The sequence below is a fragment of the Heterocephalus glaber genome, unplaced genomic scaffold (genome assembly GCF_053883595.1).
Source record: "Heterocephalus glaber isolate CG9 unplaced genomic scaffold, H.glaber_assembly_v1.0 deba00001461, whole genome shotgun sequence".
NCBI lineage: Eukaryota > Metazoa > Chordata > Mammalia > Rodentia > Bathyergidae > Heterocephalus > Heterocephalus glaber.
The window spans coordinates 19,654,475-19,676,696 of record NW_028258308.1 but is presented as its reverse complement, the minus strand read 5'-3'; the positions used below and the strand labels follow the sequence as shown (position 1 = coordinate 19,676,696).

Sequence of the window (22,222 nt, the reverse complement as noted above, 5' to 3'; positions counted from 1 at the left end):
TCCCCTTCAATAATATATGACATATAAAGCTAAGCATGATTCCACAGAAATGAAATGACAGTAAGTGCAGTCAAAAGGCAACAAAATTTGAGTTAACTTGTAAATTTTCGGCTATACATAATAAAATCTGAAAAGTGGAATAATAATAATAATTCTCATAACTGATGTCATTGATATTTTAAAAACATAAACCCCTTAAGGCAAAGTGCTAAACTATTCACCATTTTAAATTACGTGATGTGAGCTGTGATTTAAAAAAATATAGCAAATTGTTTAAGTTGTAAAACAAAAAAATGATTTCAGAAAAAGACACATTACCTTTAATCTCCCTCAAGCACACTTTCCCTTGCTTCAAACACACTTATTCCACCATTGTCACTTTCTGAAGCAGTTCTGGAAGGGTTCTTCGAGTGCCTTTAGTGGCACTGTCCTGGGTGCCTCATTATACTAAATCAATTCAAAATCCTTAATTCCACAGTCATTTTTATTTTGGGGGTGATTCAGAAGTTGCACAGTGCCAGAACTGATAAATAAGGTGGCAAGGGCACATAGCAATGTTATTCTGAGCCTGCTTTTCCATTGGATGGCAGCCACATTCACCACATTTTTTATCACAGCTCATAAAGCCATGAAAGAGGATTTTCAGAAGTGCTTCAGAAAGTGGCAACAATGAGATAAATGTGTCTGAAGTCAGGGAGAGTATTTTGAGGGGACATTAATGGCAATGTGTAAGGCAGTAATATATATTTTTTTTGGTACCGGGGATCAAACTGAGGACTTGGAGCTTGCCAGGCAGGGGCAAAAGTAGTATTTTTAACTAAGCATTCACTGTATATTTTGATCACCCCTTGTATTGTTGCAGAAATCTCAGAAAGAAATACACGGAGACCCAAAATACAGATAAAATAATAAAATTTCTTCTCGCGAGTGGGCAGGAAAGCCAGAAACCAGTCTGGCTAGTATCCCAGCCCCCTTTATTCAGCGTTTTCCATTTTATATCCTTTTTAGCCATTATCTCATCCCCAGTGATCTTTGATGTGTAAATACAATTCCAGTTTCTATTTACAAGTCACAGACACAAGATAGGCACATATACATTGTAAATTCACCCTGGCATGGTAACTTTATTAGGTTAATGAAGTTACGGGTTAGAGTCAGATAACTGTCACCTTAAACAAACAAGGAGTTATGGGAAAAGCAAATCTTAAAAGAACACATTACTTATTTTGCTCCTACAACTACCTTAATATTCAATCCATTAAGTTATCTAAAACTTTTCCGTATCAGTATATATTCCTGAATCAACCAGAATAACTTTAAAATATTTTGAAGCTTCAATTCAATTATATACTTTGAGTCTATCAGATGAAATTTAATTGACCTGTTGATCCCTAGGTTGAGAAACTTGTATGTTTATTTTGGTACTGACTCAGCTAATTGTACCTTGGAGGCCAAGATCAGGTGTAATGTAACATCTATGGTGGCAATGAAAATAAGAAACTCTCTTATTAGTACACTGGATCCAAAGATCATTGGGGACAGGAAACAATTAGGTCTGCTGATTCAGAATATTGAACTCATGATCTATAAATCATAAATTTAAAATTTCTCTTCGCCAAAGATCTTTTTCATGATAAGGGCACAGCTGGAGTACAGAGTTGGGATTCATCTGGGTTTCTCCTCTTCAATGTAATCCAAATGCCATTATTTGGTCGAAGAATCAACTCTCCTGAGAGGCCAAGTTCTTCTCTTTTTTGGTTGGATTCTACCCAAAACTGTCTCAGGATATAGGACAGAATGGTCTTTTCTTCCATCACAGCAAACTTTTGACCTGCAAATTAATGTAAATATCATCACTTTAATCATAGATACAATTCAAATGTGAGAAATCATAAGCCCTATTACAGGAAAAAATTACTTTATGATTTCATGTGGGCCCTAAGAGAATCATTATCACTTGAGATGCTTGCTAAAGATGAAGATTTTTGAGTACCCTTTTCTGTTCCAACACAGGGTGTCTGAATAATGCAGTGGGCCAAGGAATCTGTATTCAGTCAGTCCTCTGTATCCACAGGTTCCACATCCGGGGATTCAACCAACAGCAGACAGAAAATATTTTTACAATTTCCATCTGTACTGAACATGTACAGAATTTTTTCATTATTTCCAAAACAATGCAATATAACAAATATTAGCAGAGTATTTACATTATTTTAGGTATTGTATGTAACATAGAGATGATTTAGAGTATATGGGAGAATGTGATGGAAATACCACAGCAAATGTACTTGAGCATTTGCAAGTTTGGTATCTGTGGGAGATTCTGGGACTACTTCCTGGAGATACAAGGGACATCTGTACCTCAGATGAATCCTGGGCTCTTTCGAGGTTGAGAATCAGTATTTCATACTGTGCTCTTTTTTTTTGGCTCTTTAATTTACAGTAGAGTCACCAAATACGCTTCAGATTCACTCATTTCAACCTGGCCTCATTTTACTAATGTCCACATTCACATAAATACAGGATTCTAGAGATACTAAAGCCAAGTGCTTACAACCTATGGTTGATGTGATTTAATTTTGCTTAAGTATTTCAACTAGCCATATGGCAACCATACTTTTTTTTGGTTTTGCAAAAATGTAGTTATTAAAAGCACTCACAAAAATTAGGTTAAATAGATAATCACATATTCTTATCATAATAAATTATATTCTACTTTATTCCCAAATCTACAACTTTTTAAAACTCTACCATGAAACTGAGTATGCTTTATGTTATAAGCTAAACTGTGTCCCCAGCCAAAATTCAGATATGGATGTTCTGACCCCTGGTATTTTACACTTTGATTATATTGGAGATAGAGTCTTTAAAAAGGTAATTAATGGCCAGGGATGGTGGTCCTTGCCTGTAATCCTTACAACTCTACTGCTCTAGAGGCTGAGGCAGGAAGACGATAAACTCAGCTTGGGCAACTTAGCAAGAACCTATTTCAAAAAGATAAAAAGGGCTGAGAATAAAGCTTAGCACCCCATTCTCTAGGTTCAATACTCAGTAACTCAAAAAAAAGAGGAAAGAGGTAGTTAATATTAAAGAGTTAAACTTAACTAAGGTTAAACGAGGCCATCAGGGTAGACCCTACTACAAACACTGAGACAATAAGAACATAGGCACACACCAAGACCAAGTGAAAACACAGGGAGAAGGCAGCCATCTATGAGCCAAAGAACGAAGCCTCAAAGAAACCAGCTTTATGGACACTTTAGCCTCCAAAACTGTGAAAAGCTAATTTCTATTGTTTAAGCCACCCGATATGGAGTACTCTGTAAGGGCATCCCTTGGAAATCACTATATTTTCTGACAATCATATTTTAAAACTCTAAAGCGGAGGAAGAAAGGAAGCAGTATTTTTAAGACAGTTGTATACAGGTAACGGCATATCACATCTTAAAGAGATACTTGCGAGAAACCTGCTATCATATGGGCCTGAGAGGTGAAACCAATTCCAGTGGATACAAACCTATACAGTTTCTAGGTCCAGCAGAGAAGGGCACATACGAGTATGGATGGCGTCCTTGTGCATTCTCAGGAAAGAACCGTTCTGGCTGGAATTCCTCAGGATTTGGGAAGTACCTCGGATCTCTATGCAACGCATAGGGAACAATGACGGCTTCAGTGCCTTTCACAACTTTGTAACCTGCTGGCAAGAAGTAAACACCATGTCAAAAGAAGAGAACAAGACAGACATTAGTGATAAAATTCACTCTCCCGATTATTCTGATTATAAAACACTTACCCACTTCACAATCTTCATTAAGTCGCCGGGCAAATAAAGGAACAGGAGGGAAAATGCGAAGGGACTCCTTAATGACAAGATCCAGGTATTTAAGTTGCTTCAGGTCTTCCAAATCCACAGGGCGATCAGATTTCCCTGATTAACGAAAATGTACAAAATGACAGTAAAAGAACTCTTTTGGCTTGGGGAGGAGTGAAAGCATCAAAGAAGAATACATGACTCAAAACGTCAAATGTTAAATACCTTCAGCTGAAGTAGAAGTTCTAATATTATGCATAATCAAAATTAAATGAGACAACATGCTAATTAAATGAACCAAGTTGAAAAGGTCACATGTTACATGATTCCATTTATAAAGACAGAAAGCAAATGGTTGGTCAGCAGGGGATGGGGAATGGAGAAGGAGGAATGACTGTTTAATGGTACAGGGTTTCCTTTTGGAGTGCTGAAAATATTTTAGAAGTAGAGATGACAACAGCACATTGTGCATGTTCTAAATGCCAGTAAATTTTGCATTTTAGAATGTTTAATTTATGTTATGTGACATTTACTTCAATTAAAAAATATTAAAAGTAATTGACACAATTCAATAAGCAAAGATTAATTGTTCAAAAAATTTAAAACTTCAGAAGTAATACATTAGGAAAAAGGAAACATAATAAGCAGATAATATGACAAGATGCAGAACTGGAAATTCTAGAAATAAAGATTGTGTTGCTACTTATGCAAGATTAATAATATGAAGCTGGCAATGAGACAGAAATTGTAGAGGATATAAAAAATGTGACCCACTTCAAAAAAACTTTCAAGCTTTTTTTTATTTTTGGTACCTGGGATCGAACTTGGCTCCTTGAGCTTGCACAGCAGGAGGCAAAACCACTGAGCAAAATCCCTGGCCCATCAAGCTTTTTTTTTTAATTATTAATTTTATTGGTACATTTTAGGTATACAAAATAGTGACATTCATCTTTGAGAATTTGTACCTTCACATGCTCTAACTTGGTTCCTTTTTTTCCCCCATTCCCCTGCCTTCCTTTCAGCTCTTCCACCCCTCCCTATTTGCAAAGAGTTTGTTTCCATTTTTTTCATTTTCTCATATTCAAGCTTTTAGAAGACCAAACTTACCCACCTTGAGATACCCTGAGAGAAAGTAAAACTGATATGGAAAAAAATAAAATGACTACAGAAATGAAGCTCAAGTTTAGATGTCTCCACTGTGTAAACGTCTTATCTCTTGATATGCAATTCCAATCTTCACACTGTCTGAACGCAAACCTGTTTTTCCAACCTCATCTCTGAATTCTACATTGTGCTAAGTGTCCTGAAAGTCACTATTCACTATCGCCCTGGAAACCAGAAAGTTACCCATTTCTTTGCCATTGTTCCTCTGGCTCCTCTCTTTCTAGAATGCCTTTTCTCTACTACTGTTTTCCTTTCCCACTTCTTTTCTCTATGCAACTCCATCAGATACCACACTGTTGGTAATCTAAGCCAACTGTTTTCATTTTCACTTTCTGGCTATGGAGAACCATGTGACACATGATTTTTAAAAGGATAAGACTGAAGGTAGAATCTTGTGGTAGCCCCTGATAATGGGCCCTCAAAATACCAAGTCTTGATTCCTGGAACTTTGGATGTTGCCTTATTTGGAAAAAGGGACTCGCAGAAGTGATTAAATCAAGGATCTTAAAATGTGAAGATTATTCTGAATTATCTAGGTGAACTCTGAATGCCATCAGGTATCCTTATAACACACACACTCACACTTACACACACACGAGAAGCCAATGTGGAAGAAGTCATCCACCCATAAGCCAAGATTTGGATAATGTGCCCATAAGCCAAGGGATGTTAGCAGCCACCAGAAGTTTAAGAGGCAAGGGATGATTTTTTCCCAGAAGGAGTGCAACTCTGAGAACATGTTGATTAGGGTAGTGATACTGATTTTAGATTTCTAGAGTTCAGAAAAATGAGAGAATATATTTCCATTAAGCCTTCCAGTTTGTGGAATTTTTACAGCTGCCATAGGAAATGAATACAACATTTACCCCCACCTCCCTTTTCTTGTTGCTTTGAAGGTGAGAATGATGCCTAGAACAACAATCAAGGAGACAAAAGCTAACATGGTAACAATGGGAAAGAGAAAAGAGCAAGTCTGGGACACTGGGACATCTTTAAAATTCTAGCTCCAGATTGCTTATTGTATAACAGAAATTTATCTATCAGCTTTCTCCTCTTTTTGTCATTTGGGGTCAGATATAGTTCCCACATGAAATAGTTTTCCTTTACCCTTCTAAGAGCTCCTCCACCTACTCCTCTGTGTTCCCAAACAGCATGTCTTTCATGTCACTCTAGGACACAGCCCATGAAGGGAAGCTTTGTGTACTTGTGCCTATTTTATCCACTAAGCGGTTGGATCCTTGAAGTCAATCCCATGGATCTGTGCATGCCCAGAATCTAGCCCAGGGCAGTCACATATCAGGAGCTGGACAAATGCTTGTTAAGGGAATGGACAGGACTTCACAGAGAAGATAGGTTCTGGAAAGGACTCTGCATGGGAGCCTTCCTGCCTCAGACAATGTCCTTAGAACAGGTCCTTCTGCACATCCTTGATGAGCAGGAATAATGTTTTCTTCAGTGCACTTGGAATCTAAAATCTCATCAGTGAAGGGGTCAAACATACCGAACACTTCATCCAGTTCATTGTCCACTTTCTTCTGGATTTCTGGATAAGAACCCAATAGGTATAAGGACCAGTTTATTGCAGATGCAGTTGTATCGTGGCCCTAGAATTGTTTTTAAAAAAGTAGCTTAAAAAAGCAGAAATATATCGAGAAGATCAGGAGTGACTACATTAATTCTTTTGCATTGTACATTTGACAGCTGTAGCCTAACTACAGGACATAAACTGTTTCTGTACAGCATCTTATCTTTGTGAGAAACAAACACAACAATCTCTTAAAAAGCAAAGGCCTGTCCTTAGTGATGACATTTCAATGCCTCACCATGGTGCACATTTTGCAGGAAGTTGCTGGACTGTGCTAATGAAGGGAGCCATACAGGAAATCCTGGTGAGCCAGGCCTTTCTAAGAGGGACAGATGTCTGGTTTTCATGAGCCAACTTCCAGATCTGTACTTCTCTACCTTCCTCTACTGTGAGGGAGAATTTACCTGCTAATTCTGGTCACCAAGGGTTTGGGTGCATACATGTATGAATCTAAGAAATATTCACCACCTCAAGAAGCTGATAAGTGGCCTACTTAATGCTTGCTGAGTTTTAAGCAAAATACTAAGTACTTTGCAGAAGCTAATTCAATTAATCTTCACAAAAACTCTAGGATATACTCATTAATACTATTTATATTTTAGAGAATAAAAACTGTGGCAAAATAAAAATGTCTAATAATTTCTCCAGGACCAGACAGCTTGGTAGAAGGCACATGTAGGAACTGATTGCCAGAATGACAACAAAACAAAGCCCATGCTATTGCTCACTACTATCATGAAGTGGCCTGCAGTAAGGAGACTCCCCTCAAAGACTCATGTCCACATCCTAGACAACCCTGTTCTCCAGCTAGTCGATGTTTTGGACTTGGCTTCTTATCTACTATCTTCATCTCACTAGGTGAAATTTTCTGTATGCAAAAGCGGTAAACTCTTCAGGAGAAAAATGTGTAGGAAAATCAGTAATTGTATCATGTCTTTAGGAATAAGGCTTTCAATACAAAAAGGGAAAAAATCATCTCCTCCACAGAAGATCTCACTTTTCTATTTTCCTATGCAATGTAAGTGCTCATTGTAATATTTTGTTCTTTGGGCAAGTATCTCCCACATCAAAACAGGTTTTGAATTATTTGAGGTCTATTACATAAGTTTTAAAAATATATAGTCTAACAGTCTCTGATATTGCCATCTTACCTAAGTTCCTTTATAGAACCTACTCTAACTCCAGATGAGATGTAGGCAATTTCGCTCCATCCTCTACTAAGTCATGTAAGGAAGTGCTCTTGCTAAATCATTTTTAATGTTTTTTCTTGAATTTGAGTGGAAATCTGACTCACATGTATAAGTTTGAAGTCTATGGAACTTCCTACAGTATTTCATTCTATCTGCTCTCCGCAGAAGAAAAATGAACAAAGCACAGAGTTAACTGGAGTACACTGGTGGCCTGGGGAGGACCAACAGCTTAATACTTAATGGCTGGAACCTGGTACGTAAAAGACCTGAACTTAGCCTGCACCCAGCTAATGGAGGAGGCCATAAATAGTTATACATTATATGCCTTCTAGTCAAGTAAGAAGAGAATTAGAATGTCAAATAATGTTAGAGATAGAAGAAAGAGATCATTAGCCTGGCTGTCTTCATGGGAATGAGAGATTACAGGTGAGATGGACATGCACGCACACACACATGTGTACCAATGTGTATTAATGTGAATATATGTATGTGCCTGCATGTATGTGTGAGAACTCGGGCAGGGTAGAGATATAAAAATATCCACTTCAACATCAAATAATAATATCCAATGTCTGCTGCATGTTTCCTATATGCCAGGCATGATTCTCAGTGTTCCTTGAAAAAAAATCTAATAATCATGGCTGTTCTGAGGCCTTACTTTTAAAGTAAGATTACAGGGTTGGGGATATAGCTCAGGGGTTCAATCTCCAGCACTGCAAAAGACAAAAGAGATAAAGCATACTGATGCTCAGAAAGGTCAAGTGTGGTGGCTGAGGCCATACTTGTATACATGTCAGGGCTGGGATTTGATCTCAGAACCTGCTCTACTTTTCAGCAAGTTTAGATGTCCATTTTCTGTTTTAAGATTTCTTTTCATTAAAGTATTCTCTCCTATCAAATAAGTTTAAAACCACTGATTCAATTTATCTCTTTCTTTAACACATAGATCAGGAATGATTGGAACCTGTCTTAATCACTTCCTCGTCACTGGGACAAAATACTTGATACCTGCGACTTAAAGGAAGAGAGGTTTATTTTAGCTCACAGTTCACAACCTTACTCAATAAGAATGCATGACATAATTTCATTTGTCTATTTGTGCTTTTTGACTATTCTTTTGGGTCATAGCCAAGAAATTACTGCCCAGACCAATCTCAAGAAGTGTTCTCCTTACTTGTTTTCCTCTAGTATTTTTATAGTTTCATATCTTATATTTACATCTTTAATCTGCTTTGAGTTAATTCTTGTATAAGGGGAGAGATAAAGGTCATTCATTTTTATTTATCTGAGTGTGGATATTTAATTTTTCCAGGACTACTTAATGAAGATTCTCCCTATTATGTATTCTTGGCACTTTGATTGAAAATCAGTTGGTTATAAATACATGGATTTATTTCTGGGGTTTTTACTCTGTTCTATTGGTCTATATGTCCGTTTTTATATCACTAATATGCTATTTTGATTGCTATAGCTTTATAGTATATTTTGAAGTCAGGTGATATGCTTCTAGTGTTCTTTTTGTTCAAGATTGCATTGGCATTTCAGGGTTTCTTTGTGGTTCCATACAAATTTTAGAAATTTTTATTTCTCTGAAAAACGTTATTAGAATTTTAATAGAAATTGCATTGAGCCTGTAGACTGTGCAACCAAAATGGCCATCAACAAATGACTAAATTTTAAAATGGGGTGTACATATAATGAAGTACTACTCAACCTTTAAAAAAAGAAGAAATTGTCATTTGTGATAACATACAAGAATCTAGAGGACATTATCCAAATTGAAATAAGCCAGGATAGAAAAAAATGGCACATGGTCTCACTTATATATGGAAAATTTAAAAGTTGAACTTTTTTTAACAGAAGCAGAGAGTAGAATGGTGGTTATCAGAGGCTGGCTGTGAGGAGGTACATGGGAAAGCAGAGATACTAGTCAAAGGGCACAAAGTTTCAGTTAGACAAGAAGAATAAATTCTGGCACAATTTGGTGATTATAATTGATAGCAATGTATTATATAGCTCAAAATTGCTAAAAGGGTGAATTTTAAATGTTCTCAAAACAAATAAATACAAATGGTGAAGATGGTGGATATGTTAATCTGATTTGATCATCACCTCATGCCTCAAGAATACACACAATTATTATTTGTCAAAAATTAAATTAAATTTTAAAAGAATGCATTCATAATATACCCAGATGGCTACAGGAGGAACAGCTACCACAATGAGTCACTGAAAATATGGGCACATTTTACTTTCTTCCACTTAAAGGAGAAATTATTTCAGAATCACAAACTAGTTGGATTCTCTATTGGAGGTTTTTTGTTTTTTTTTTTAATGCAGTACTGGGGATAGATCCTAGGGCCTTCAAAATGAGCAACATCCCCAGCATTGCACGGTTATTTTATTTTGTTTTGAGACAGAGACTCACTGAGTCTCTCAGTTGCCCAGGTTAGGCTCGAACTTGTGATCTTCCTGGCTCAGCCTCCCAGAGTGCGGGGATTACAAGCATTCAATATTATGCCTGGCTTACTGGAGGATCCTTACTTCCCTCTTTGGCTAATGCAGCTCATAGCAGTAGCTAAAGAGCTCATTTGTCAAAACTTTAGAAGGAGAAAGTTGATGGACTTGTGGGTTTGGGAGGTTAAAAGAAAGTATGAAGCAATATAGAGAACTGAGAGTAATTTCTGGCTGCTCTTCTGCTTGGAGAAAATCTGACAAACCTTAGATTTTATTGAGAAAGAATGTGTATAGTTGTGTAGCCACTAAAAGCCAAAATCTTGTTCTGAAGAAGGAAGTTGATCCTTCAACTGAAGAACTCAGGTTCTTGAATATTTTAATTTCTGATAATAATATAATAAATCTTCCTCAGTTAACTGTACTACTCTAACACTGGTTACATTTTTTAAAATTATGCTAAACATTCTAAACAGACTGCAACTTGCCTGTTTTTTGGTTTTGCAGGGCTGGAAATGACAGGGGTCCTCCCATGCTAGGTAAGTGCTCTACCCTGGAGCTACTCTCAGAGGCAAGGAATTTCTTAATGGTACCTAGAAATCACCTGAAAATACAAAATACCTCAAACATGAAGGTGTCAACTTCTTCTCGAATATCTTCAGGACTTAGCTTGTTCCCTTCATCATCAGTCACACTTAAAAGTAAGTCAAGAAAAGCCTTGCCCTTCTTTTTGGAGAAGACAGGACCCGAGTCAGCACCTTTACTTTCTTCATTTGTCTTCATTTCATTGACTCGTTCAGCAATGACCTATATGATTTAAGTGACAATCACATGAGGTTGTTGGATGTTGATAAGGCCTTAGCGACAATTTTATTTTCTAAAGCTTTTCTTGTTCTTTCCATTTCAATGACAATTTAGGCTCTTGTGAAAATGTAAGCCTCCTGTTAACATTTAAGGCATTATTTGATGAAATTATTAAAAACAAATTTAACACCAGACAAATGCATAATTTTCAAGTGCTATTTTTGTAATCTTTCTAGTAAGAATAGAGTCATACTATACTAAATAGTACCCTAGAAATTTGAATGAGTTAATGAGAAAAAGTTTAAGTGGTAGAGTAAATACAACCATTATGCAAGAAACTAATTATAGATGACTTAATTACTCTGTGTTGTGTTAGAAGAAAAAAAAACAGCATCTTGACTCATCTGTCCACTTTTATGCCATTCTGTATCCCTGGAATATTCTTGCCTCCCATGGTTACATAGCTGGCTCCTTCCCTTCTTTCAGATCTCTGCTCAGTGTCACCATTTCAGAGACTCTGCCTGATCACTGCTACCCTAATCCCTGGCACTACCTTCCAAGCCTCCTTTTTCACTTACACCTGACAAAGTACTACACTTACTATTCAATATCTTTCTCCTCCAACTCAAATGCTACCTTCCATGTGGCAGCACATTTGCTTTTGTTCCTTGATATATTTCCAAACTGTACAACACCCACTGGCATTTTAAGAATGCTCATTAGATATCTGTTGAATGAATACATCAATTAAAGTCCATACATTTGATTACACATTTCAATTTTATTTTTCCTATCAGGCAACTGACAAAATTTACAACTTATTTGGTGTTCTCCTACAATTTCCTGACGAAATGCAATTCCAATGCATTTCAACCAAAGTTTACAGTAAAGAAAGAATATGTTCATATAGGTACTTTTTAAATATATTTAAGTTGTAACTTGATGTGTATTTTCAACCAAAGCTTGGTGTTTTCATAAACACATTTTGACAAAAAGATTGGTATACTATCTTCAAATCAAAATCCTTATCTCTTGTTTTTTCATTTGGAAATAAAATAGTAGAAAAATTATTTTTTTCTAAATTAAGGTATGCTTTAAAAAATGCCTTTTGGTTTGAAAACTATTGCCATCTCCAAATATTTTCCAGAAGACTCTTATACCCAGATCTCTGCTTCCTTATTCTTACACAGCACCCTGTTTGTCAATGAAATGTTCATGGCCAACGTCATATTTTGTTATAATTTGTTTATGGATAACTTCCCCTATTAGATGAATCTAGATATGGAGGGATCATACACATCTTATTCATTGGGTACAGTGTTTGGCACTTAGTGGGCACTTAATATTAACTGAATATATAATTTAAATGTAATCATATTGCTCACTTTTTACACTAATTTTTTCCATCAATTTAACTTTCATTTTATAAGTCACAGGCTTTATGGTTTTATATTGTATATACTGACAAAACAAAAAATCATGGGCTTAAAAATTTGTGGAAATAGTGATGATGGCTGTACAACATTGTGAATGTACTCAATGCCACTGAATCATACACTTCAAATGGTTATAATGGTGAATTTTTGTTATGTATATTTTACTGTAATGAGAAAAATGGCTTACATTTTTGGTAAAAGTATGTAGGATCTTTAGGTCCCTTTTATGTTCTCGTCCTTCTTTAAACATAAGGTACCAAAGGTCAAGCCAAAGCCAGGGCATCTTCATTCTTCGAAAAATCTTATCACTCATCCTGTAATGGAATAAAAATGCATCATATTTTACATTAGAAATATATATTTGTTGAGTACCTATTTGGTGTCTAGGCTTGATGAAGGTAATACATGTGGATGAGGCTGATTAGTCTCTCAAGCTTAGGGCTAAACAATGAAGGAATGGGCTATTACACATCCAGTGAAGCTTAAAAAATAATGGATTCTTCAGAGGAATGAAGAATCCACTGTAATACATCCTTATAGATGGCATCTAGTCTCTATGCTTGTTCATCTATGGTGAGTTCTCAACTTCCCAAGGCTGCCCAGCCTCTTTTTAAGACCCACCCATTCATCTGCTCACTTTTGTCATCTAAGTGATGATGAAAATCTGGATGCCCTCTTCTGCATGGCTGTCCCTAGCAACTCCCTCCTAATCCCAGGGATGGGACAGAAAGTCTTCTACATGATTGCCTCCTGCGGAATGGGCTTAGAGGGCAGTTTTTCAGAGACCTTTCCTGAACAGAATCTATCCCTGCTTTTTTTTAAATATCAGTTTTTTCTTTTCTTCCTAAGTATTACAATTCTTAAGTTTATATTTGATGATCCAATGCTTGTCTCCTATGCTATTATGTTTTAGGTACCAATACAAATCAGTTAGCACTGTATGTGATGACTGGTATATTAGAGATGGCCAATAAATACTTGTTAAAATGAAGTGAAATGAACAGTAGACAAAGATGAGAAATATCAAATCAAATCCTGTCTCTGCTTCTTAGTAGCTGAATAATTGCCTACAATTTTAAAGTAAAACTGATTGCTTCCATTACAAACAATACCTACCCTGTGTAGAAAATATGGAACAGGAAAATAAATATCAATAAATACAAAAATGCAACAAGAAAGACAAACTCATACACAGAACAATGATTAATACTTTAGTATTATTCTTCTGGGTTTTTTCCTCGTACACATATAGTAGTGGTTTTGTATAGTAGTGGTTATTGTACTACAAGACTTGTTTATCTCTTTCATTAGTATCATAATGTATCACAACACACATCATAATATAATCTCAGTATATAAAAAAGTAATAATTTAAAATTTTTGCATAACCTAGATATACCATAATTTACATAACCATTCCTCCCCTGCCAAAATATATGCTGAAATTATGAGCTTAATTTTAGTTTAATGGTTTGTTTTGAAATAATACGAAGGTACAACACAAACACAAATAATTAGCCATAATTTTTAAAGTCCAACTCAACAATTTAAAGACTAATGGAAAGAATTCCATTTACCTATAAACTGCACGGACATACTTGGAATCTTCATTGCTTTGAGCACCAATGTTCTTCCCCATAGCTGTTTCTATAAAATATGGAGGAGAAGCAACCATTCAATTCATGCACATATCTTTTGCTTATTTTACAGTGCCGAACACTGGAAAAGGCAAAATCTTGTTCCTCTCTGCTACATTTGAGAATTATTTTTCTCCTTTATTTGTTCTTCTTGTATTTGCTGCTTCTCCCACTTCATGCTCCTGTTCTTCTTTCCCTTTGACCTTCCCAGCTAATTGGCTCTGCTCATTGCCCTATGAGTGGCTGCTATTCCTCAGTGGACAACTTATCAGTTGTATCAACTTGAGTTCTATGTCCTTTCCAATTTTTTCATTTCTCTTCCCAATGTTATTTTCTATTTGGTCTATTTTATCTTTATGCCATGAAGTTAGATACAAATTAATCAGACTTACCACAGATTATATCCAAGGCACAAAGAGTGATATAAAAAAAGCAGTTAAATGCCTCTTGGTTAACATGTTTTTCAAGCTTATTAACCAGTATTTTTGCTTGTTCATTCATGACATCTAAGAAATCTTCCAGAATTGTAAAATGGAAAGTGGGCGTTAACATTTTTCTCCTGGAGCGCCATTTGATTCCAGTACTAGAAATGGTTACAAATAAAAGAGAAGTCTCATCCAAAACAAAGCACAAATGTACCTAAGCCAGAAAAACTCTAAAACAGCTCTATCTGCAGATTTTCAAATGTTTTGGTCAGAGCAGCAAGACAAACATACCAAATATTAACAAGTAGTTACAAAATATAGATATTTTGAACACTGTTCCATGATATTAATAGTTAAAATAGCAGCCATAAAGTAAGAATTGCTCTTCATTTGTAGGTTCTGCGTTTCTAAAATTAAGAATTTTTTCTTCCCCCATTGATACTTCAGTTCTCAGATGTCCACTTGCTCCATGACTCTACTTCCATTTTCACTGTTTTTGAATTCTCCAAAGTCCTTATAAGGGACCTGCTTTTCTCTTACTGGGCCCTCTTAGAAGATGCAGTCCTATCTTTGGATGCCAGGTCAGGTTTGAAGTCACTGTGTTCAATATACTTCTCTGAAGTTGACTGCCTTTTTTCATTGCCTTTGCCAAATTTCCCTGCTCCAGATATTCTTTTGCTTTACTGCACTTGAACACTGAGACCTCCTAATTTTTTTTGGAGCATTGTTGGTCGTCAATATTGAATACAATGACTGGAGATGACCAGACACTTCGAACCTCTATCTATCCAAGACCCGCAGTTAACTGGACCTCCCCTTCTAGCATCTTTCCTCCTTCCTGAGGGCAGTCTTGCTACAGAACAACTATCTTTTGTCAATTCCTGAAAAAACAATTTGCACACAGAAGTAACTATTTACAAATTTACACCGACCTACCTTGTAAGAAGTCCTAAACCAAGCCATGGTTGTATGAACTTGTACACAAAAGATTTGTCAATTTGCTTCGAACTAGCTAAAATTACCTTAGGTAGAGGGAAAAAAAATGAGACATATACAGACATCAAAACAACTTCATTTATAGGAAAATTTAGTTGGTATACAACTATATTTTGTATTTCAAAACCATTATTTTCTCTGAAGTTCATTTTCATTCTTATGCCTCAAAGAAATCCAATCAGAGTTTTGAACATATATATCTGTCATTCAGTTTGGGGAATTAAGTGGAGTTGAGGAGAAAATAATTCCCTGATTCTTGCCATAAATTTGGAGGCAAGTAGAAACATTAAATGAGGTCGGGGAGAAGAGGGTAGGGAAATCTGGAGGAGGACCACATCACGAGATTCTCTTCAGGCATGCTGATTTTGAGGTATGCAGGTTTCCAAGGTCTGAAAGCAGCTGTGAAGCTCAGGATAAAAATTTAAACTAGAGTAACATATTTGAGTGTCTCCAGCATATAGCTACCATTGAAAACAATGAATGTGATGGAATTGCCTACAGTTGAAGCTAAGTAGAAGAGATGAGCATCTAAGATGGAGTACAGAATGCTCCCCAGGCTTCCTCCATTCTGGACAGATCTCTATCTTAATATCAAACCAACTTCAGTAGGTCTACAGCAGCCAGAATCCTACGCCTTGTTTCCCTCATTACCTTCCCTGAACTAGGATTCTGGAGTGTGGTACAAGAAAAACTCCCACATTTTTATCACAAAGACCAAGAAAGACTTGTTCCAGTACTAGCCCCAAGAAATTCTTTTTTAATTTTGTTCCATGAAGAGAAGCTCTGTCACATTTTTACTCCCTGACCCAAATCCAAATACTTTTCTCATCATACTACCAAGATAGTTTCCCAGTGGAACAATAATAAATACAAACTTTCCTAGGACTAATTTCAACAGCAGGGACTAATAATGTCTATTCTGTAAACATCACGTTAGCATTCCCCTTTAAATGCAAAATAAGATTTTCACTGCTATTATATGAGACCCTGAGCACCACAAGAGAAGCACCATATTTAATTAGTCATATTTTGAAATATTACAAGTGTGTGTGGTGAACAACAAGTGCCAGCCTTGTGGAATAATCTACTTATGGTTCTAAACAGGCATATCCTTCTAGAGACTTTCCAAAAAAGGAGAGCAAATATATTGAGAACTTACAAATGTACAAAGATAGATGGAGAGTTTTAGTCTCTTCAAGAGTCTCACTACATCTAGAATTCATTAAATGGAACCTACATAACCTAAAACATTTAATGAAATGCTCTTTGTACTGAGTTAAAGGAAATTTAAGGGCACATTTATTACATGTATTCTCACAATATCAAATATAAGTGAAATATCTTATTTACGATATACTCACCTCCACATTTTCTGCATGATAAAGGACCACCATTGGCACTGGCCCAATCCAGAGTTTCAGCAGTGGCATGTGTCGGAATTCTTCTGTGTACTGTATAAGCTGTTGAAAAAATTCTAGAAAAAAATGTTTCATTTTAATTTCAATCAAGAAATAAATTTTAATAGTAATGAAAAATGTTTATTATCTCATTTTGGTAGATATACAGCACTAATTCTGTAGAATGTTACCATCAAAAGAGGCTGGGAGGGGGCAGATGTGAACTCTACTATTTTTTGCAACTTATCTATAGATCTAAAATTATTCCAAAATAATATTTTCCATCACAAATAAATACAACATTGTGATATTAGTTATTAGATGATAATTATTATTAGGTTTTGCTGTGCCAGATGTGCGCTTGTAAAACATCATTGCCCAGTGTCACAGAGATAGAAAATGGCAGGACTTGGCTTTGCACTCAGACTCTAGAATGGCAACTTAACCGTTACACATGGCTTTGGCTTGGAATGTCTCTTGGATAAAATGGTTGTCAAAACTGCTATGAAAAGAGCTGGATCAAACCACCAGTATCAAAACATGTGGCATCATGCTTATATACTGCCTGCCTTGGTCTGCCTAACAGGAAGAAGTGGGAAGTTTGAATCTGTGGTTTGAGGTCAGGGCTTTGGACACAGCTGGGCACAGCTGGGGAAAGCAGGCATTGACACAATGGACTGGAGAAGCACCAAGTCAGAGTTTAGAAGCTAGAGGAAGCCACATGCAATGATACAGGTGAGATTATTGAGCCAGAATTCAAGCTTAGGCCACAGAATGGAAGGTTTAGTCTCTTGTATAGAAATAATGTAACTTAGTACAGGGACTGTATTTTAGAATAGCCTCATATTCCCAACTTTGCTGAGCTCAGTGATGGATCCAAAGCAGGGCTTCAGTAAATGTTTGACTGGCAATTAAAGGACTTATCCTAGCCAAGTGTTAGACAGTAATCTAGAAACTTTCCTTGCATTAAATTTAATCCTTACAAATTTAACTCTATAATAGTTTCTTTTATAAATAAAATGATGAAAAAACCCTCCTTTGACTTAGAGAGTTTTAAATAATTTCTCAAATACAGTTACAAAGTTGGAAACTAAGCAACAGTTCCATAATGCCAAAATCCAGTACTTGTTGATCAAATAAAAAGTCCCTTTGTAAATGAAAAAATATCATCATTCTCCTCACAAAGTCATTCCACAAAGAATTACCTTAAATAGTACAATTAGCTCACAGTTTGTTTTAAAACTTGTGTTCTCAGTAGAGATTTTAATTCTTGGAATCCCTTCTCAATATATGATGAGATTCTTTAAATGTATCACTTTCTAGGAATAAAGCTGAGACGGAGAATCTAGGTTTATGTCATAAAAGACATTATTATGAACTCTATAGTCCCAAATATTGAAATCCTAAAAGATCAAAATACTCAAAGTCTAAAATCCCTAAATTCCAAAGTATTGTAAGGTTAAAATCCTGAAAATAAAATTCTGGAAAAATAATTTTTTAAATTCTTTAACATACATTTATATTTTTAAAAGGGGATTTGAGAAACAAAAACATGACAGAACACTTCATAAACCATTTTGCACAATAAAATAAATAATAATGGCATAATGTTTTTGCAATAACAAAAACACTGAGGTATATTAATGACAGCCACATAGGTACAGTTAACAGTCATGAGCAGTCAAACTGTACTCATATGAAAATAGATCAAAGAGCAAAATGTATAATCACCTATCAGTATGGCTGGTAAATGTGTACATCCAACTTTATATCTGCTAGCACCTGAAATACTGTAACCGACAACTTAAGTTTTGTGAAAAGACAGATCAAAAACCACAAGGGTGAGTCATCACAACATAGGCATCTGTACAAAGGGCTGAGATCTCAAAAATTTTATATTTCACAGATGCAGATATTAGAAAAAAGACACCTTTTTATTTACTGAGGGTGTTTCAATGTTTTCATATACACCCACAGTGCTTACACACAAAGTCAACGCTGTGATAATGAGCTTTTGCTAAGCCAAAATGTGCAAAAAATACATAAAATGAATTACAATGTTAGAATGCTCTGAGTCTTTGTACAATTTACACTGTACTAGAAATGATGCAAAGATGAAATGCATAGCATAGAAAATGGGATGGCAGAGGCCAGTACTGGCCTAAGTCCTGAAGGCTGATAAGCTGGGCGTTTGTATGTCCAAGGCAGCAGAAAAAACTGTCCCAGCTCTCAGAAACTGACCCATTTGCCTTCTATATTTGTTCCCTCTGAGCCACTATAGATTGGATGGTCTGTACCCACACTGAGCTTGGATCTTCTCTCCTTAATCCACTGATATTCACATGCCAATCTTCTCTGGAAACAGAAACATACAAAACAATGCTGTACTCCGTTTCCAGTTATTCATTCTTCCTAACATGATGCAACTGTTCTGTGTAGAACCAGAAACATTCATCCTTTCCCCAGAATTTGGCTTTCCATCCTTTTTATGTAGCCTTTTTTTCAGTAAGATTTTTTACTTTGGATTTTGGCTTTCAGGATTTCAGCATTTGGGATTTGAATATTTCACAGCTGTGATTTTGGGAATTTTAGACTTCAGAGACTTTGATCTTTCAGTATTTCAACAATTGGGATTACAAAATTTGAGATTGTGTCTTTTGGCATTATGATGGACATAGGGAGAATGTATTTCTACACAATTATTAAAACTGTAAAGTCTTAGGGTTAAAGGGAGGTTAGCTCTGATTTTATATTAATCAAGATGATTTTTATCAACGTGATTTTCATATATTTAAATGTGCTCTCAGGTTACTTGTACCATTAGTCATTGATACTTGGTTGAAAATGTTTACTTGGATTTGTTCTACCAGACAATAGTTCAGTGAACACTTTCTCATGAGGCCTCATCTTACTCTTGTGAAGTTGAAATGACAGTGTTATTTTTATCTGGGGAAACAATGAAAATGAAATAATCCTTCAAGCTTTGGAGGTAATGCCCAGCCTGTAAAACAATTATTCATAATAAACCTGAAAAAGAACGGGGTTTTGGTTAGAGTCCATTTTAAAATGTCATTTTGTTTTGGGTTCTGGGTATCCAATTTATACACCACAGAAGTGAGGTGCTCCGATGTAGCTTACTGACCTTAATGGGAGACTACAAATACCAGGTACTTTTGAGACCTTTCTAACTTAAAATGATTTTTTTATATGGACAAAACAGGTCTATCTCTTTTTAAAAGATTATTTCAAGTTTTAAAACTCATTCTTTAATAAACAAGGCTTTTGAAAACCTGTTCCAGCACAATTTATCGACTATTACTATGAAACCTCCTTAAGAGGGTTAAACTGTGAAAGTCAAGAAGGAATGAAAGTATGTAGGGGTTAAGTCACATGATGTCTGGATCAGGGTGAGGACTGAAACCTCAGAAGAACCCCTTACTTTACAGAGCGGGAGAGGAGCGTGGCATTAAGTTTTGGGGGTGTTTGTGAGGTTCTGGGAGAGTTTCTTTTACAAGCCAAGACTGAAGAAAAGACAGTGTTTTGAGATCTGCGCAGCTACAGAAGGAAGCAGAAAGCCAGGAGCGCGTAAACACTGTATTCTGCTATACGTAAAGAAAAGGTTAGGTACTGCATGAGTGGGGCATGAGCCATTTCTACAGGTGTCAAAAGGAAAACTGGATGGATTTGGGATTCCACTCTCTAGCAAATTACAGATTCTCCTAGCAGCGCCTCCAGTTCTGGAGTTCCAGCCGCTGAAAAATTAGGCCGTTGGGGAGGGGGCGGATGCGGACCCCCAGTGTGGCTCCCGGAGGGAGGGTACGGGGCCCACCAGTCTTCCCCTACCGCCTGGGCGCGACCCCTTACCCGTGGAGTTGGGCTTCATCAGCAGCGCGTGTCCTACCAAGGGGTAGGCGCAGGCCACGGTCGGTATGGGCTTCATCTGCAGCCACTTCCGCGCGTAGCTTGCTAACATCTGCAGGACGCTGAGGAGCAGGGTAGCGCCGGCCAGGGAGACGGCGCTCGCCGCGCCCCAGACGAATAGCTTTTGCGCGACCAGCCCCAGCCAGAGCCCCGTCATCTCGGCGGTGATCACCTCATCCCGGTGGCTGTGGGGACGGCGAGTCCGCTGGGCGGCGGCGAAGTCGGTCTTGGGGTTCGGGGGCGGAGTTCCCGGGCCGAGAGGCGGAGCTGGGGACGCGGCTCCGGGCGCCAGCCTGCGGCCTTCTTTCTTCTGTCGCCGGTAGGGTGTTGGTCCTGGCAGCTGCCGAGAGACCTGCGTCCTGCGCGCGGGTCGCCCTGGTGCAGGCGCAAAGTTACAGCCCCAGCAGCTTCTCAGCTCTGTGAGGTGCCACGATTGCACGGGACGGCGCTTAGGAAGAAATGGGGAGAATCGAGGTCGTATGTTGGGCAGCTTCGGGATGGAAATTGGAACTCACCTCGTACCACTTTGGGCGCCCTGGGACCAGCCAGGGTGGATTGAGTGTGGGATTATGGGGTCAGGCTGTTGAGCGTGGAAGGATTTTGGTTATCCTGAGCAGTTTGTTGATAAATCCAAATAAAGAGGCCTCTGTACTGAAACTCAGCTTTTGGAGGTCCAAGCTCAGTGTTCCCTGAGCAACCTGCAAGCGCTGCTCTACACGTTGGACCCTGGCTTCTGCATCAGGGTCATTCGTAGCAGCGGCCTTACTTTGATTTAGAGGAGCTTTGGGGACCCGACCTTTGGGATCCGCCAGTCAGTGTGTGTCAGCTGAGCGAGACGCTGGAGAGCTTCTTGAACCTGTGATGCTGTGTTTGCCAAAATAGCCTACAGGCCAAGGAAAGCCCGAGCCATGGATTGAAAGGGTAGGAGAAGAGAAAGGACGGGGGTGTGGGGTGAGGGATGGATAAGGGATACAAGGAAAGGAGAGTTTGATAAGGAACAGCAGGGATGGCATGTGCTCGAAACGGAGTTAAGGCCGGGTGTGCAGCCGTGCAGCTGCAATCCTCAGCCTCCTTCCTACTCAGGAGGCTGGGGCAGGAGAACTGCAACTTTGATGTAAGCCTGGATAATTTGTGGGACCCTATGTCAAGCGGGGAAGGGGAGACTGAGCTGAGCGTGTAGCTCGGTGGTAGAGTATCTTGGGCTCCATCCTCGTAGGTCAGGAGGTGGGATGGGGAATGGAGCTAAGACAAAGCACTGAGGTAGTGAGGAGGCTCTAATTCTGCCCAGAGACCATGCTGCTTGAATACTGGTTTCTCTCCTCCTAGCAGAAGTGCTCAGTCCTGATTGATTCCCTTTTCCACACTTGATACTTTTTACCGAGGGCTTAGACTGAGTGTCCCT

The 22,222-nt window shown here is 37.7% G+C and overlaps 1 protein-coding gene across 2 annotated transcripts; it reads right to left on the bottom strand.

Moving 5' to 3' along the window:
• Positions 1-895: 895 nt before the first annotated feature.
• Cyp4v2 (cytochrome P450 family 4 subfamily V member 2) lies at positions 896-21,055 on the bottom strand. Of its 2 annotated transcripts, none has more exons than XM_004853049.4 (11): positions 20,764-21,055; positions 16,864-16,976; positions 15,443-15,528; positions 14,474-14,664; positions 14,022-14,091; positions 12,632-12,758; positions 10,826-11,011; positions 6,477-6,579; positions 3,794-3,928; positions 3,518-3,694; positions 896-1,831 (listed from the first exon to the last, which is right to left on the bottom strand). In XM_004853049.4, exons 1-11 carry the CDS (start codon positions 20,975-20,977, stop codon positions 1,629-1,631), a joined length of 1,605 nt encoding a protein of 534 aa, XP_004853106.2. In that variant the 5' UTR covers positions 20,978-21,055; the 3' UTR covers positions 896-1,628. The 2 variants fall into 2 exon arrangements, with proteins under 2 accessions (XP_004853106.2, XP_004853105.2); XM_004853048.4 differs by having other exon boundaries at positions 3,518-3,697; positions 20,764-21,054.
• Positions 21,056-22,222: the final 1,167 nt, after the last annotated feature.